General features: G+C 44.6%; 1 protein-coding gene and 1 long non-coding RNA gene across 5 annotated transcripts in view; one reads left to right on the forward strand and one right to left on the reverse strand.

Moving 5' to 3' along the window:
- Positions 1-13,445, reverse strand: part of LOC132455091 (mediator of RNA polymerase II transcription subunit 13-like) — a 141,096-nt gene extending 127,651 nt beyond the window's left edge. For 2 of the 4 annotated variants that reach the window (XM_060048807.1, XM_060048806.1), the window contains exon 1: positions 11,764-13,445. In XM_060048807.1, coding sequence (XP_059904790.1) covers positions 11,764-11,835 — 72 coding nt within the window. In that variant the 5' untranslated portion in view covers positions 11,836-13,445. The remainder of the gene's footprint in view (positions 1-11,763) is intronic. The other 2 variants (XM_060048805.1, XM_060048804.1) reach the window with 1 other exon arrangement.
- LOC132455133 (uncharacterized) overlaps positions 1-18,651 on the forward strand; it is a 110,117-nt gene that overhangs the window by 80,116 nt on the left and 11,350 nt on the right. The window lies entirely within an intron of this gene.

Here is an 18,651-nt window from a genome sequence, read left to right on the forward strand (position 1 = left end):
TGATGCATAAACCATAAGGGGATATCCTGGGCTCACATATTGAGCCCCATGAACCTTCGCACACAACGCTAATTCAATCACTCTCTCAACGGAGGTTGACTATTGGAGCCGTCTCCCCATGACTTCCTGTTTCCTGTCATCACAGCGCAGCTATTAACGCTGGCATGTTGCGTTGTTGCTAAGGCAGTTAACTTCTCTAGAATGGTGCCAAATGACATATTGTAGGTAGAAAAAAGCTGGGAGTGTATTCGACATTCAAGAGGTGGTGGTTTTGGTGGAGGTGACGGAGGAGGGAGGAGAGTGAGTTAGAGGATGAAACAGACAGCAACAGATAGAGAGTGGGAGATAGATAGATAATGAGATAGGGAGATAGATAGAGGGGGAGTGGGAGACAAAGAGGGAGAGAGTAAAAGAGGAAGAGTAAAAGAGGGAGAGAGAGTCAGAGAGAGAGGATGAAATATAGAGCGAGAGAGAGTAAGAGCGGGAGAGGGATAGGGATAGAGCGAGAGAGTGAGGGAGAGAGGGTGAAGTCAAGGTCAATGCGTAGAGTGTGGCACGGTGGATGACATCTTCTCCATTTAGTGAAATGGAATGAAGTGCGGAGATGTTTGGGCGATTGAGGTTGTGGGAGGTGAGCTCCTGGTCAAGAAAGACATTGACGTTTGAGTAGAATTATAAAAAAGTGGGATTCTTCTTCATCTTCCTCTCCCCTTCTTCCTCCTCCTCCCCATCCTCCTCCAATAAATCCAGCATCTCGGCATGTAAACGCCATAGATTTAATAATGTAAGTAAGTTATTATCTATTTTGAAAATTAAATGACCCTGAATGAAACTCTGCCTTTATCAATATCACAATGTTCTCCACACCAATGAATGCCATGTAAGTGAGTGTTTTGGCAGGCGTATTGTTAGGCGTCTTGTTTGAATGTGTGTGTGTGTGTGTGTGTGTGTGTGTGTGTGTGTGTGTGTGTGTGTGTGTGTGTGTGTGTGTGTGTGTGTGTGTGTGTGTGTGTGTGTGTGTGTGTGTGTGTTTGTGTGTGCGTTTGTGTGAATAAAGACACTGCACCGTAATGAGAAATGTACACAGAGGCATCTAGCATCAGGCCTGGGACTGGGGGGGAGGACTAGCCAGACTTGGGGGGAGGGGGAAGGATGACCAGCCTTTCCCGTTCCTCTCAGCGATGTTTACCGAGCTGTGTGGGCCGTGGTTGGCTGGCACTCGGCCCATGGCCCCTTGCCAGCCAGGGGCCATCTCAGAGAACATAATACATGTGGACAGGTAGCAGGGGGCATAATGGGGAACCAGGCCTGTGAAGGCTGCACTGTACAGCTAGTTATGTACTAGTGTCACTTCATACATGTACTAGTGTCACTTCATACATTTACACTTTTTTAGTCTACCGCCAGCATTGCTTTCTCACGGACCAACTATTGGCTGTCCTCCTCCAGTATCAAAGAGCACATATATATATGTACGGAACCGAAAACCGTGACCCCAATTTTGTGAACGGGTCCACCCCTAACTTATATATGTGTGTGTGTGTGTGTGTGTGTGTGTGTGTGTGTGTGTGTGTGTGTGTGTGTGTGTGTGTGTGTGTGTGTGTGTGTGTGTGTGTGTGTGTGTGTGTGTGTGTGCGTGCGTGCGTGTGCGTGTGTGCGTGTGTGTAATGGGAGACATAAACACTGGTCTGTCGATAAGCCAGGATCTAAAATTAGTCCTGACAAGGTCAAGGATGCCACTGCCCCGCCTCCCCCCCCCCCCCCTCCCTTACTTGGCGGAGACATCTGCATGTGCTGCCCAGTCACTCCCAGCTAACATCAAGCCCTCCTACACTGAGGATGACAGGGTCTGCACTTCTGTAGACCCTAGGAAGAGGAGGAAAACGAGGAGGAAGAGTGAGAGGAGGAGCTGGAAGATGACATAAGGGGGGATATGCCCCCTTGTATTAACACAACAGAACAGGTTAGAAGGCCGCTTTCTCTGTTTCAGCACACTGTCTCCCCTCACTGTTACTCCATAGTGGGACATTAAAGCCCATAAGAACTTTTTGAATCAAATAAATGATTAGGAGAGACGAGAATCCGAAGTCTTGAAAATTTGGCTCAACAGATTTTTCACCACTGACCCTTTTAAACAAAAGAGATTTGGAAGTGAGATTGGGTAAAATATAAAACATTCTCAAGGACACACACTAAGCCCTGTCTACACAAACAGACACGATCATGCAGGGAATGAAGAGCTATCTCAAATGGCAGCATTTCTTAGTTTAACCAGCCCCACCAAACGATCGAAGCATATCGCCTCTTCCTTGACCTGCTATTTCTCCCCTCTTCATTGTCCTCGCATTTGTTGGGAATCGCTGTTTTATCTATATTGTCGGCAACAAGTGAGCCAGCGACTTGCTGTGCTTTGGATGCAGAATACGTTCCAACCCCTGAGATTTAGGATTCAACTATCCGAGGGGTATCCCCTATAAAATCTGCTGAATAACAAAAATAACATATAACTCTAGGGACAATATGTAAAAAATTAAAAGAAGAGATATATCCATAAAACATCGCTGAACCAACATACGTTGTTTAAGTCTGAACCTCATTGGTACCCCCTGGGCTTTACAAAGCACGTCAGAGAGAGTCAAATCACACAGTGCTTAATACAGAAGCCACTGGAGGGTCCGTACCCTTACATTAATCCCAGACTCAACCCTCAAGGTGCAATTTGAAAAACGTCTGTGGGTTTCGACAAACAAGCAAGTGTTTGTGTTGAGACCTACAATTATCTCCGATACACACAAACCCATGTGTGTGTGTATGTGTGTGTGTGTACAATCACACAAAGCGAACACAAACCACACACCTGCACACATGAACACACCTGAGCAACAGATCCACATGGCTTTAAAACAGCCGTGCACCAATACGTCAGACTTACACACACAGGATACAAGACTGAACACCATAAAAATATTAGCTAATTTGCACACACACACACACACACACACACACACACACACACACACACACACACACACACACACACACACACACACAGTTAACAGATCCCAAGGAACCATCAATAATCAACTCTGGCTGACTCCAAGCAAACATCCACAGTGATTGTCAACAGAAAAATCATAGCATTATGATCCGGTCCCCTTTCTGTATGCCAAGATTTAGCTCCACTAAAAGAAGTGGTTTCAGCTTGTCATTAAAATACTGCAGCTCAGTTGACTGGGTGCTGGCCCGATGCCCGGTACTATGTCACCGGCAGGCTCGGCTACGAGACGCTAAACCGGGAGGGATGTCACATCTCCAGGAATCTCACCATTCACCACACTGAAACAAACGTAAAGACCTGCCTAGTTTATGACAAGGAATCAGGAGCTTTGATAGCAGCGAGATCAACCCCCCGTGGTGCTACACTGCCGCGGCACTAATAAAAAGCAACGGAAATCGACTCAACAACTTCTTGATAAGCTGTCAGTGGGCTGCCGTGTGACACGGCAACGCAGAGAAGATAGATAGCGAACACAGAGAGAACCTAGAGATAGCGAACATAGAGAAGACAGGGATAGACATCATAGGAAGATAGATGGAGACAACAAAGAGAACGCAAAGAAGATAGAGACAGACAACATAGAGAAGGTAGAGAAGATTGTGACAGCCAACATAGAGAATGTAAAGAAGATAGAGACAGACAACATAGAGAAGGTACAGAAGATCGAGACAGGCAACATAGGGTAGGTAAAAAAATGGAGACAGACAACATAGAGAAGGTAGAGAAGATAGAGACAGACAACATAGAGAAGGTAAAGAAGAGAGAGATAGACAACATAGAGAAGGTAGAGAAGATAGAGACAGACAACATAGAGAACATAGAGAAGATAGAGACAGACAACATAGAGAAAGTAGAGAAGAAAGAGACAGAAAACCTAGAGAAGGTTCATAAGATAGAGACGGACAATGAAGAGAACGTAAAGAAGCTAGAGACAGACAACGTAGAGAAGGTAGAGAAGATAGAGACAGACAACATAGAGAAGGTAGACAAGATAGAGACAATGCACATTTATCAATTCAAACAAAATTAGGTTAAAAATCCAAAAGGCAAAACAATCAGTGTGTTTAAATGACACTTGAGACAGCCAAATTATTGGGTTAGTCCAACTATGATTGGATTCTTAAGATGCATGTATACACCTTAGTCTGACAAAAATTTAACCGAATCGGGTTTCTCATAGTCAGATTAACCCATAGATTATTCGATTGATAGTCGTATTAATCGTGCATGTATACCTTCAATCGGATGGAATCGGATTTTGCGTTAGACGCATGCTTGGGATTTTTACCCGGTGCTGTGAGCAGGAAGGAGACCATATTCATGTTGTTGTCGCTGTCAAAAACAGCAAAAAACACATTGGAGAGGTCAAGGAGCAAGACGCAATTTTGGTCTGATGAGGAGACTCACTTCATGCTGTACCAGTTAAAAGACATGCACATTTTACAGTTGTTTTTTGCTGGTGAGGGAAAAAGGTCAGCCGGTTGCTCTATTACCCCTAGTTGAAATGGGTACAGCGCCACCTATCGTACCGCGGTATGAGATGTTTCGGCCAATTAATCGATTTTCTCGCCGCCATGTATTCTCAGACAATTGCAGTTGTCCAATTGAGGAGCATAGTCAAACTATGGCTTTAATCCGTGCATTTAAACGTACAGAGTGATAATTTGTTATTAGAATTAGAATGGGCCAGACATTCTTGAAGTACTTTATCATAAAAATGTGAGACCTCATCAAGATCTGGTAACGCATGTATAGAGACGGCCATGGCCGCGATGTACCGAGAAGTCAACGGATGGGCCTGCCAATCAAGGCACTGCAAGGATGACATGACTTCGCACCTGACACAAAGAGATGGAGGGGGGGTGGAGCCTGGCGGGAGATGACAGGATTGGATGAGAAAAAGAAAAAATGCCCTCTGTACACTAGGGCGGGCCAGGCCTCAGCTGATGGGTAGGGCGGCTCGCAGACCAGCAACGGGTAGGGGTACAAAGGCTCCGCTGGCAGATGTTTGTGTTTCAGGGGACAAACCTCCGGCCCCCGCTTAGCCTAAATTATTCAGGTGCAAATAAATAAACTAGTCGCTCCCTTTAGAAGTGCGTCTCCTGGGTAACTTAATTAACTGTGACAGGCCAGGGAGAGACACAAAGAAAGAGAGGAGAGAGACAGAAAGAGAAAAGAGAAGTAAAATCAGTTGCTAGGCAACATACAACATCTGTAGGAATTTAGCAACGTATTCAATTTTCCAGATTTTTTCTGTCTCCAGGGTTACAGCGGAGGGATCTCGTTTCTAGTTGTTTAGGGCTCCTTTGCTCTTCAGTGTGGATTATAGAGGACCCCTAATCTTCTGCCCTCCTGACCCCCCACCCCCCCATCAGGGAAACGCTCTTTGCGAGGAGGGTGGTTTCAGATGAATGTATCTGAAGATGAGACACTGCTCCATACCGAGCGAAGGGCATCGTCCTTCAACATGTTATTATGACATCATGACAAAGCATTATTCTCAACTTTATTCTCAGCTCATCCAGTAGAAGCTTCACCCGGTAACGAGGGATTCATTACCGACGCAAAGCTGTGATTGTTTCCTGAAATAACCAAATTAGGAAAAAATCACTCAGGAAAATGTCTTAATTCCAACTCATCTTTTTGAAGACCACAATTTGTGCAAACGATTCTACGCTCAATTAGTGTTTCACACTCTCTCGCCTGATCACAAAGCAGATGAGCAAAGCTAAGCAGGACAATAGTGAATGTGTTGTTATGATCACAATGAAATGACTGCATAGTAATAATCACAATATTAATCAGAATGCTTTGCATGCAAGGCCAAAACACGGCCGGGCAGCGCATGACACGAGACGAGCCAGCTGAACAGGTTTCAACCCGCCGGACCCTTCTGCCTGTAATCTGTTCTCTGCTAACCAACTGGGAGTGGTTGAACCCCCCCCCCCCCCCCCCACACACACACACACACACACACACATACACACACACACAAACACACTCACACACGGAGAGCCTTCCCACTGTAAGTATTTTACATATTAAAGTCTTCCAACAAATGTCCACACACACACACACACGGTTCTAATCAAGTGCTCCCCCCCAACTAATCCCCCCGGGCTCTGTACAACAGCTCCAGTGATAGCATGTCATGTTCATGTCGTCACATCTGTGCTGGGACCCCCCCTCTCTCCCTCCCATTCATGCTTATTTAACTCAATATTTTACTTTTTTCTTTTCTTTAAAGCTTTGGTCAATCAAGCCAAACTTAGTGCACATTCCAGCATAACATTTCAGAGTGCAAGTCTGCTCTCTTCCATGACATGATAGAAGTGAGCACTGTTTTTCAGAGAATCGACACACAGCAGACACATTTCAGGGAATAACAACCCTATGGGACAGACTGGTAGTTCTGATCTCGGAGAGGCCATCTGATCACATCTTCAGATCAACGTGATGACCTACTCCTAATTAGAATTGGTGACCGCACAATGTAAATTAATTTCCTCCATCCCCCCCATGTCATGGCGACAGATAACATTTGATTGCAATGCATGTCCCCGGACATTCATTTCATTCCAGCCGAGCATGTTATTGACAAAGAGAGCTGTCGGATGCGGGAGGAAAAATTTAGTCCATTAACAAGTCGGGCTGACATTTCTCTTAAATAGGAAATTGACTAAATTGATTGGGTCAATTAAAGACACAACAATTCGTGTGTCCCTGTGACTGCTACGGGGCTTGGAGCAGAAAGAGAAGAAATCTCCAGGATTTTCATGGCAAATCTTTTTTTTGTAAATAATGCTATTTCTAAAAAACAGTTGGGGGACATGAAACCAGGAGAGCTAGGGTGTCTGTCTCTCAGCCCAAGGTCTCTGTGTTGGAAACCCAATGTCCACCCTCTGCCAATAGGCATCCTTGAGCAAGATGCCTAACACCCCACCTGATCTTCATAGCATGTATCTAGAAGATCACTACTAGGCGCTTTGTACACGGCCAAAAAAACAGAAAGCAAGTGGCTCCGTTCAGTGAAGTCGCACCAGTGATAATAAAGACACCCCTCTGTGTTATACGATTGGTGGGATGGCCATAAAGACATACTGCAGCGCTCCCTGTTGTTACAATTTGGACGCCATCTCCTGTCTAAGTATCTATCCATGTGTCTCCAGGTATCTTACCCTAACCATCTAACCCTGTCTACATCTTGTTGCCAGTTTGTCGCCTGACGGCCTATCTTATCTGGCACTTAGCAGCACTTGGTAAGCTACTGTCCATTCCCTTTCCCGACTCCCCTCCCACACACAAACACACACACACACACACACACACACACACACACACACACACACACACACACACACACACACACACACACACACACACACACACACACACACACACACACAAACACACTGGCCCATAACCCCCCACCCTCCTCTCCTTTCAACTGTGTTCCATGCAGGCCCAACGGCCGGCGCTGAAAATAGCAACACAGCTGGTCCTGCAAGGCTTACATATTTTACACTCAAGCCACCATGAGCCAAAACGCTCCGTGCCATCACCACCATCCACATGCTCCCAAACCTCTGCAGAGAAACCTCGCACCTCAGTGACCCGTTGTGCCATTCATACGCTCCCATGGAGGCATGTAGAATAGCATGCTGCTCGCAGAGAGCATGGGGAGCAGAGGGAGAGAGCTTGATTTGAGAGGTGAATTGGCTGTCTGTTCGCCACCGTCCCCATTTCCATCCCTCCCTCCTTCAACTTTATGAGTTAATCAAGGTGTCTCAATATAATACATTGCAAAAGGAAATCCATATGTTGAGACAAGCAAAGAATACTTACAATATTGTGCATGCCACTCAAATTTAAAAAAGTGTGGGAATATATATGTGTAAGTCATAACATGTGCAGATAAAAGAGATTTACGACAAAATAATAAAGAAATAGGGTAGACGGAAGACGGGAGAAAGATAAAAACACACACACACACAGGTAAACAGATCCATGCAGACGAAGACAGGACAGAGCGTCTCAGCGTTGGGGTAGTCTTGCCTGCATGGATCTTGATATCTTGTCTCACACTCCTACAAGAGATACCTCCACAACGACAGGGAACAGTTACCCGAGTTGAACATATGAACTATTTGATTCTGTATTCCCCTTCAGTCCTGTTACCCAAGGTCTAGTTCTAGAAAATAAACAGGAAGCAGATGGTGCCAAAACAATGAGTTGATTCTGCTCTGCCATTATAATTATATTTAAAACAAGCAGGTCTCTTACTTTGGGCCCTGGTAGCGGCACTATATCCTAACACAGAATCAACTGATCCAGCAATGGCTGACAGTCATCGGTTGCTTCATCTGATTTGAAAAACGTATCGGGATCACCTTGATGCAGGAGCCGCTCACCTGCAGGTGCATGTACCATGTACCTGTACAGTACTGCAGTACATCAAGGAGGAAGCGTCCCAATCAATCGTCTCCCTCTGGCCCACATCTGGGTCCCCATGCTACACAAGTGTCATCGTTAACACAGGCTGGATCTCCACTGGAATACAGGCTAATGAGCACCTCTTAGCTGATCACGTTATGCCCCCACTTGAGGACCCTTAATTACCACGGTTACCACTCAGAGCAGCTCAGTCTGGGGCACGGTGGAGATCTCTTCATTAACATCTCACACGTTCTGCCTATGTTTGTACAAGCATCGCCTTAGGATCATGTGGCCTATGTGGAAGGCCACCGCCACGGTGAAGGCAGGATGAACATGTTTTTCGCGTCTGTTACACGTCCTTTACGTGTAACAGTGTGTGTGTGTGTGTGTGTGTGTGTGTGTGTGTGTGTGTGTGTGTGTGTGTGTGTATGTGTGTCTGTGTGGGTGTGTGTGTGTGTGTGTGTGTGTGTGTGTGTGTGTGTGTGTGTGTGTGTGTGTGTGTGTGTGTGTGTGTGTGTGTGTGTGCGTGTGAGCGTGCGTGCGTGCGTGCGTGCGTGCGTGCGCTGATAGTTATACAGGGTTCCATAAACAGAGCGTATTGATGTATACAGGCTCTGGATGTATAGATATGCTATACTACTACTTGCATTTCATATTAAAGCAATTACTCTGGCTCATGGCCGTATTGATAACCTGCCCATTCCCCAGTAAGACAAATGTCCTTTTCTCTCTCTCTATTCCTCTCCCCCACACTCTCTCTCTCTCTCTCTCTCTCTCTCTCTCTCTCTCTCTCTCCCTCTCCCCCACACACTCTCTCTCTCTCTCTCTCTCTCTCTCTCTCTCTCTCTCTCTCTCTCTCTCTCTCTCTCTCTCTCTCTCTCTCTCTCTCTCTCACTCTCTCTCACTCTCTCTCTCTCTCTCTCTTCTACAGTATCCTCCTCACTCTCTCAGCATCATTCTCCTCTACCCGTTTCCATCTCTCTCTCCATTGTTCCCTATATTAGCCAGGTCCCTCTGTCCACCAACAGAATCATGTATTTAGCCAGATCCCTCTGTCCACCAACACACAGGTTAACCCAATAACATGATGCTGTTTGTTGGTTGGTGTTGTGTTTTCAAACCAGTGGTGAATAAATACCCACAATTATAAGGGGTTTTGTAATCTTGCAAAAAAGCCTCATACTTCTGGAGACGACCATTGTGGTATTATATGCCCAATAAAGCAGCACAGTGGGGGCTATTATATCTGTTAGCATTTTAATGATGCAGACTTCAATAACAGTCAGTAAAACCAGGATACGGGGAGAGGGGCAGGATGTTATTAAAACAGAGAGACCTGATTAGTGAAGCAAACCCACTTGGCTTGTATTGGGCTTCTTTTTGCGTGTGAAAAAAAATAATAACATTTCACGATGCTAAAATATACTTATTTATGAATGGCAGTAACAATTAGATGAGATGGCTTTCAGATTACATGTATTGAAATATCCAAGTAATCGCATCTCGTGTGATAGTGTCTGTGTGATAACGGCTTGAATTTTGTGGTTTACTTCATATGCACTGTGCAACACGCACACACACGCACACACACACACACACACACACACACACACACACACACACACACACACACACACACACACACACACACACACACACACACACACGTACACACACATACATACACACAAAATAACATGATACTGTTTGTAAGACTATTTTTAACCTTTTTAAACCTATTTATCACCCGACCTGCAGCCCTCAGGTTCCGGAGCACTGTTGGCCTAACCCTAACTGATCCTGAGTATCAACAAGGAGCCAAGTTTCTGATATTCTGTCATATGACTGGGATGTTGTCAGTCATCGGCCGGCGGCCCTACCAAAAGAGAGGAAGGTAGAGAGCTTTCCGAAAGCTCCTCTCTCCTGCTGAACAAGTCAACAGAAGAGTGCAGCAGCCCACACCACTTCATCAAACAAGCCGTTGCCAGTTGTTATTACCCACTGGGCATTCGAGTGTGTGATTCTAAAATTCCTGTGAGGTCATACGTCATCATCTTCCTCATGCCCATTTAGATTATATAGGCATGCATCCAGATGGACAACAAAATCAAATCTATCTCTTCCAGTCCCTTATGTCATTGGGTAATTTGAAAGGTTGTGAACCCAACTCCAAGACAGCCTGCTCTGTATATTGCCACTGTATCAGCAGCATGCATAGAGTGCCAGATGCTGATAGAAGGAATACACTTGATAGATTCTACAAATATCTACAGATCAACGATGTTGGAGGGCAGGAGGGGTGTAGGATGGGGGATCTGGTTGTTGACACGGCAACCTGCATGATCAAGTCAAAAGCCTCCCAGGTCTCAGGCCAGGGCCTAATGCGCCAGGCCTTTCCACTCCAGCGCCCAGGCCGCTGTAGTAGTGGTAGTGGTAGTGGTAGTGAAGCAGTTAGTATAGCGTTAGGAAGGTTAGACACCCACCAGGTTTACACACTAGGGTACTGACCTGGCTTCTCAACAACCCTATATGGAGAGAAACTATGTGGTTAACCTAGAGTTATTGACTTCTGATGGATAAGCTTGAAAAGTCTTTATATTTTGTTTCGTGAATATATTAAGTATTCAAGAAAATACATGTTTTAGAGATGACGTAAGATAAAAAAAAATGTTTTGTCATAACTAGAGTGAAAAGCATTAAGCCATTTCAACTTTGTTTACATGTTCGGCAGCTCCAGATGGGAGGATAACAGCAAGAAAAGCTGTGATATTTATAATATTTCTTCTTCATGTTCGCCTACATGATAATGTCCTACAAACATGAGAATAACGTGTGAGGTTGAACATGTGTAAGCATTCGATGTTAGCAATAAATGGAGATAACAACACAATGTCTCATTATGTTTGAGAGTTGGCCTCAGGTGTGTGATTTGTTATTACAAAAGGCAGTAGTAAAAACCTAACTCTTTACCTGGACCACTGATTCGTATGGAGGATGATTTGTTCACCTTTGTACAGCAGAATAACACATTTACCTCCCATGTTCACTGACATCAAAGTCGCTCACGACTGTCGTACCGATGTGTGTACTGGTGTGTACGTGTGCAGATGTGTGCGTGCAGGTGTGTGCGTGTGTGTGTGTGTGTGTGTGTGTGTGTGTGTGTGTGTGTGTGTGTGTGTGTGTGTGTGTGTGTGTGTGTGTGTGTGTGCGTGCGTGCGTGCGTGCGTGTGTGTGTGTAAAGAGGAGCAGGGTTTATTTGTGTACTGTACCAGAGAGAAGATGTTGGAGTGGCAGTCTTCAAGGCTTGCCCCGTTAGCCACCCAGTTCGCCGCTGTAGTCATAATCTTCCGCCGTTAGGGTTGTCGATGTTGGGCATGTCTAAATCCTACATCGGTATCGACACCGAGCAGGGGCGGCCAACCGGATCGGTTGATACAGTCTGCCACACAACAACCAAAACAAGGAGATACGCGAATAGGCTTCACGCTATAACCTTGTAATATGTTTGTAACAAAAAAAAGGGAGAAACGCCATTATTTTAATCGTGAAACGGTGTAACCTATTATTCAAAGTATTGATCTGATAGCCTATCTCTTGTTCGGTATGTAGCCTATGTTGTAAATCCAAAATTGTTCGCAGATCACAACATGGTTAGTATCCAGGTCATTCCAGATCTGATCTTTGTCAGAGAACACATCCATGTATCCATTTCAGTCCATGCAGAGACCGATGTCAATCCGTTTCCATTTCAGTCTCTCAGTGGATACTTTAAAGGAGAAATAAGGGCTATCCATTGGAAATCAACCACGTCCTTTTTATTCCACAACCAATCAACACATCAAATCTGAAAATAGTCGTGTAACTTCATAAAATATTGTACGGTAGCTTACGACTTCCTTCGACCACCATAAAGGAATAAACAAGGGGGAAACTTTGGTGTTGATGGATTGTACAGATATTAGATTCTGTCTCCTCCGCAGCTGATGCACCACTTGTGATAGTTTTGGAGGATTGCATGAGCTATTAATAGCTTCTTTCTTAGCGTCCCTCACCATGTAGTCTGAACAGTCTCCTCAAACAACACACACACACGGAACGGGTAATCCTTGTTGCTTGTTTCAAAATGATCCATCCGCAGACCAAATGACACAATGAACCTCTGGCTCTTTCTCAGACAAACCGAGTCGACGGGGTTCCGCGCATACCAGATCGTATGTGTCTAACGATTGTCTCGTTTCTTCAAAACGAGGAAAAGTATTCTTACTCCACCACCAGGAAAACGGCGGCAGGTTTCTGTGGACCGAGGTTGAAAAAATCCTTCCTTCCTTTCTCCTTTTTATCATCACAAAATGTCCACGGACTGCAAATATGAAGCAAAAGACGGCTCTGTCTTCAAATATTGGCCGGATCCTTGAAAAGGACGAAATGCTCAACAGCTCGACCACTGGGACATTTCTTGTCTGGCGCCGATCAGCCTATTAAATAAATCCTGGATCGAATTGGCTCAATATTACCTCCTCAAAAAAAATCACAAAGGAAATAAAGACACATCCACTTTTGATAAGGTCCATTGTGTTCTCAGCGAACTAATACCGCGAACACAGGCATGATTCCACAACTAGGGAGAACGGAGAGGCAGCAGAGTCCCTGTCGAGGCATTGTTTATCTCTCCTATACTGTTAGATGCTAAGTGTGTGTGAGTGTTGCTCCCTCTCTGTCTATATGGACACTTGGTCTTGCTGCCGTGCACAGCCTCTGTAGCAATTTCGCGCACTATCTGCCAGCCCAGCACACATTGCAATGTAATGGCGGTCGACCAGCAGTGCAATGGATATACTCGCCTTTCCATTTGGCAAAATTAGCACTCACGTGATCTAAATCAAGGAACACAATACTGTCTAGAATCTCTCTCTTGACGAGATGCTACAGTACGTGTGTGTGTGTGTGTGTGTGTGTGTGTGTGTGTGTGTGTGTGTGTGTGTGTGTGTGTGTGTGTGTGTGTGTGTGTGTGTGTGTGTGTGTGTGTGTGTGTGTGTGTGTGTGTGTGTGTGTGTGCGTGTGTTAGAGTGCGTGTGTGTGTTAGATTGCGTGTGTGTGCACGGTTGACAATCAGCTGTCAGAATGAATACGGCTCCCGGAATTGTTAACGGCCCGATTATGATAGGCCTATTACCACAAGGTTTTAATAATAATTGTAAAAAATATTTGGTCGATTTTATTTTTATTTTATTGCATCAGCCGGGGATAACTGCTGGTAAAAATATGATATCATAGAACGGAGGTCAAAATTAATTATTTCACACAGGATACCTGTCCAGCCTATGGAGTATGATATGGCTATATGGACTATATATTTTTGATATATATATTTTTTTTAATATATTTTTTCTTCTACTTGTTGTATCTGTGAAGCGACCTTGGGTTTCCTGAAAGGCGTTTTAAATAAAATCTAGGCTATTATTATTATTATTATTAGCCAAATCAATGACGCAGCAAAAGGCTTTGGAAGCAATTGTTTAACTGTATCCACGTGTCATAAACCCACCCTCTTACAGTCTTTTTGCAGAGATGACAAAGTTTAAGTAAAATTATTTTCAAGGTCACATTGTGTCATTTTGGTTACATCAAAAGGTAATGTTGACTTCTATATGGTGATAATTGCATGTTCTTTCCTTTACATTCCCACGTCCTTATTTGTTGTTAACTATGTATAGACACATCATGACATATGATTTGTATTTTTTATTACGCCATGTACAATAAAGTTCCAGCATGAAATAAAAGACTGGAAGGTTGTGAGGTTGATTGCCAACTATATTTTTGTGACATTACAAGTAACCTGATATATGATGGATATATCAACTGCATTTCCAGTGCACCAGGGTTTTAACTGGAAAATCTATCCATCATATAATTCATAGTTGTGATGAAACAATTGTATATATTTTGAAATGGTATGTAATGGTACATCCACCTCACACTCACAGTAAAAAAGAGGCACTCTAAAGTTGACCTAGATTAAAAGGATCCAGATCCTGTGTTAGGGAAGTCTGTGAAGAAGAGTCTGGGTAGACTGGCAGAGTTCATCACCAGCTTTTGCATTCAGACTTTCAGGCTCCCAGTGTATCCTCATTACACCTCACTTGAATGCAACTATTTTCCGGTTGGTTCTTCAGATATGTGAGTAGTTTCATCCCTGGATATGTGAAGAATACCAGCTGCATTTTACTTAAGGCAAAAGTAAACAAGGAACAGCGCACAGAAGCTCAATAGACCATGCCTGTTTCTGTATGCTAACCATAGAAATATTGTTTTTCTGCTATTCCAAATGGTCCTGCTGCACACCCCACTTTACAGGCACCTCTGGCAGGCAGTAAAGAGGAGTCTCAGAGAAGGTTCCGTATTGCTGAACTGCCTTATCATACCACTTCCTTCCTCTGAGAACCACAGCTACAAGTGGATGTATTCTGTTATAAATGTCTGTATACAAGCAGGGTCCTTGAGTGATACCTATTTATTAGGAGTATTTACATCATCTTTTAAATGTTTATAGTAGCAGCTGTCAATGTCAAATTTATCACACCAGGTCATTATTTTTGTATTTTACCTGCTGTTAATCTCATTCCCTCGTGCTTATGTACACATATATATATATGTACATACATATATATATATATATATATACACACATATATATACACACATATACATACATACATAAACATATATATATGCACACACACACACACACACACACACACACACACACACACACACACACACACACACACACACACACACACACCACACATATATACATATGCATATATATATATATAGAATTACCATTATTATATGTAGCTTGTCTTTATAATCAGACTTAATAATATACTTTATTATTCTCTTAAGCAAGTGTAGGCTACAAATTGCCTTTTCTATGGTCCATTAAACCCAGCCTGCAGGCAATAACCAACACCCAAACCTTTAGAAAGGTACATTCCTCACATCCATTCCAGCTGTACCATGGAGACATAAAGATAGGCCTTAGACACTGGCATATAGAGGGGAAGTACATAATGGCTGAAGCATATAGTAAGTCATCCCCTATTGGTGGACCGCGAGGGGGGAATAACAAATATATTCGTCGGAGTAATGAGTGAGGCCTCAGTCGGGCCGGTATCGACCCCTCTCTTCCAGAAACCATCGCAGACAATCTATAGAGCTCCACTCCGCCCGCTGCTAGGCCTCAGAGAAAATGTGCCTGGATTTGGTAGTGCTGTCGCCTGTGGGCCTGTTACACACATTTTACCTTTACATTTTGGGCATTTAGCTGACACTTCTATCCAAATCGACTTACAATAAGTACATTTGTCATAAGAAAGTGAAACAATATATATATATTTTTTTTTGCGGAAGCTCTTGAGCGACGCTGCGGTCCTGACATCGGCAGGGAGCTCGTTCCACCACTGTTGTGTCAAAGCAGAGAAGAGTTGTGACTTTGATGATCAACCTTTGCTTGCTCTTAGCGATGGCGGTACCAGATGTCCAGATGAGGTAGTTGAGCGGTGCGCTCTAGCTGGGTTGTGTGGTTTGACCAACTCTTGGAGGAAGGCAGTGGCAGTTCCATTGACCACCATGTATTCCAGTACCATCATCTTGAATCTGATGCGAGTTACGACAGGGAGCTACTGGAGGTCCCGGAAGAGGGGGGTCGCATGGGCGGAATTTAGGTAGGTTGAACATGAGGCGAGCTGCAGCGTTATGGATACGCTGCAAAGGTTTAATCGCGGAGGCAGGGAGTACAGCCAGGAGCAAGTTGCAGTAGTTGAGGTGGGAGATGACCAGCACTTGGACAAGGAGCTGAGCTGCTCCTCTTGTGAGGAAGGGCCGGATCCTGCGGATGTTGTAGAGTTCAAATCTGCAGGATCGGGCACCGCGGTGATGTTTGCAGTGCAGCATAACTGATTGTCCAGTGCCACATCAAGCTTTCTGGCGGTTGGAGAAGGAGATCCAGTGATGTTCTCGACAGCGACCAGTAAGTCCATGGGCCCTATCTTGCATCCGGCGCAAGTGACTTAGTCACTGGCGCATGTGTCGTTGCTAGTTTACTACTGGCGCAGAGCGTTCTTTTCCCACCACCGCCACTCGCCGGTAAATTAGGGATTGATCATGCGCCCCAAGGGGCGGTTCGGTGGAAGGAGGAGGCGTGTTCTGGCGCAAACGGTATTTTGCCGTTTCTGAATACCATTGCGCTACTGACCAGGAAATACCTGGTTTAAAGTCAGTGGCGCGTTGTTCAGATGCTATTTTAAGGGCGCATGCATACATGCGCATGCAATGCATACGGATTGCTTGTGCACCTCGCGCATACACTTTGCTTCTCTCATCTACCTAGCCGCACATTCTTGGTAAAATTATTTGGGAAAGAACAGCTCGATGCACCGGTAATAAGTTGTACTTTTAAATCAATGCATCTGCAAACACCGTACAGCAAACACATATTTTCTTGACACAGACATCGTGTAGGCCTACATGGCCATAACTTTTAGGATTGATGAGTATTTGATCGTGAAAAACATTGTTTTACCGCGAGTGAGTGTTAAAAAGAATGAATGAATGCGGGCGCGCGTGTGTGCTCTGTTTAAACACACGCAAACTAAACACGTAACGCATAATACAATCAATGGCAATGTCTACTACCGCGGGGACACATGCATATTAGGATAGCATACAATACTGATAAGAAACAATGTTTATAATGTATTGCGTATATCATTAAATAGAACCACAGTTACCGCATATCATATGTTATATCATATACGTTTTCTTTGCCGAAATTTATTTGAGGACTCAGTATTTCTGAAGTTGTGGAAGAAAACCCCTTATTCCATGTGTGAATTAGGCCATATTATTTGGCAATAAACTGAGCCATTTGCAGTTTGAAATTCATGTGCATCTGTCTCATCGGAGACTGCAGACGCGCTGTCAAAATATCAACTCGTCCGATTCAAATGCGCTCATGGCTCTTAAAGGGGATGGGAGCTGGCACTCTCATTGGTTTGTTGGACATTACGCCCAAACCACACCTACGGGTAATTAGGCTGCTTCAGACCAACCCTTTTGACACTTGCGCCGCGACGCAAGTGTCATTTATCCGCCTGTAAAATAGCGATAGCGCCGTAGAACCGCCCACAAAGCTACTTGCGCTTTGTGCTTCCCACTTGCGTTTCAGACCGTTAAAATAGGGCCCCATGTGTGGGCAATCTTTCCCTGGCATTAGGAGGAGCACAGTCTTGTTGAGGTTAAGCCTCAGGTGATGGGCAGTCGTCCAAGTGCTGACGTCTGCCAGACCTTCAGATATTCAGATATATGTGTTGCAATCAGTTTTTTTTTCAGAGGAGGGCTAAGAGAGGAATAGTTGAGTGTCGTCAGCGTAGCAGTGATAGGAAAAGCTGTGTGATGTAATTACAGAGCCAAGAGATCTGGTATAGAGGCAGAACAGAAGAGTCCCCAGTACAGAGCCTTGAGAGACACCAGTGTCAAGAGTGCAAGGTTTGGACAAGGCGCCATTCCATGTTACCTTATAGATGAGATTCGTCAGTTAGGCTGTGAACCAGGATAGTGCACAGTCAGCAATGCTAAGTTCAGCGAGAGTGGCAAAGAGGATCTCGTGGTTCACGGTATCAAATGCCGCAGACAGGTCAAGGAGAATGAGAACCATTGAGAGGGACGAGGTTCTGGCAGCACGGAGTGACTCAGTCACTGTGAGGACAGCCGTCTCAGTGGAGTGTGCCTTCTTGAAGCCTGACTATGAGGGTCAAGCAAGTTGTTGTGTGAGCGATAGGAGGACAGTTGGTTAGAGATGGCACATTCCAGGTTTATAGAAAGGAATGAAAGAAGAGATACCGGTCTGTAGTTCTGGATGTCGGTGATGTCAAGGGTTGGTTTCTTGAGAGGCTTTATTCTGGCAGTATTGAAGGACACTGGAACAATGCCTGAAGTGAGGGAGGAGCTGATAAGGGCATGAGAAGTGGCAGGATGTCGCTCGAGACGGCCAGGAGGAGTGAGGAAGGGATGGGGTCAAGGGATCAGATGGTGCCGTGGTTAGACGTAACTATCTGTTGACATCTTTGGAGGAGAGAGGGATAAAGTGGGTA

This window comes from Gadus macrocephalus, chromosome 4 (assembly GCF_031168955.1).
Source record: "Gadus macrocephalus chromosome 4, ASM3116895v1".
NCBI lineage: Eukaryota > Metazoa > Chordata > Actinopteri > Gadiformes > Gadidae > Gadus > Gadus macrocephalus.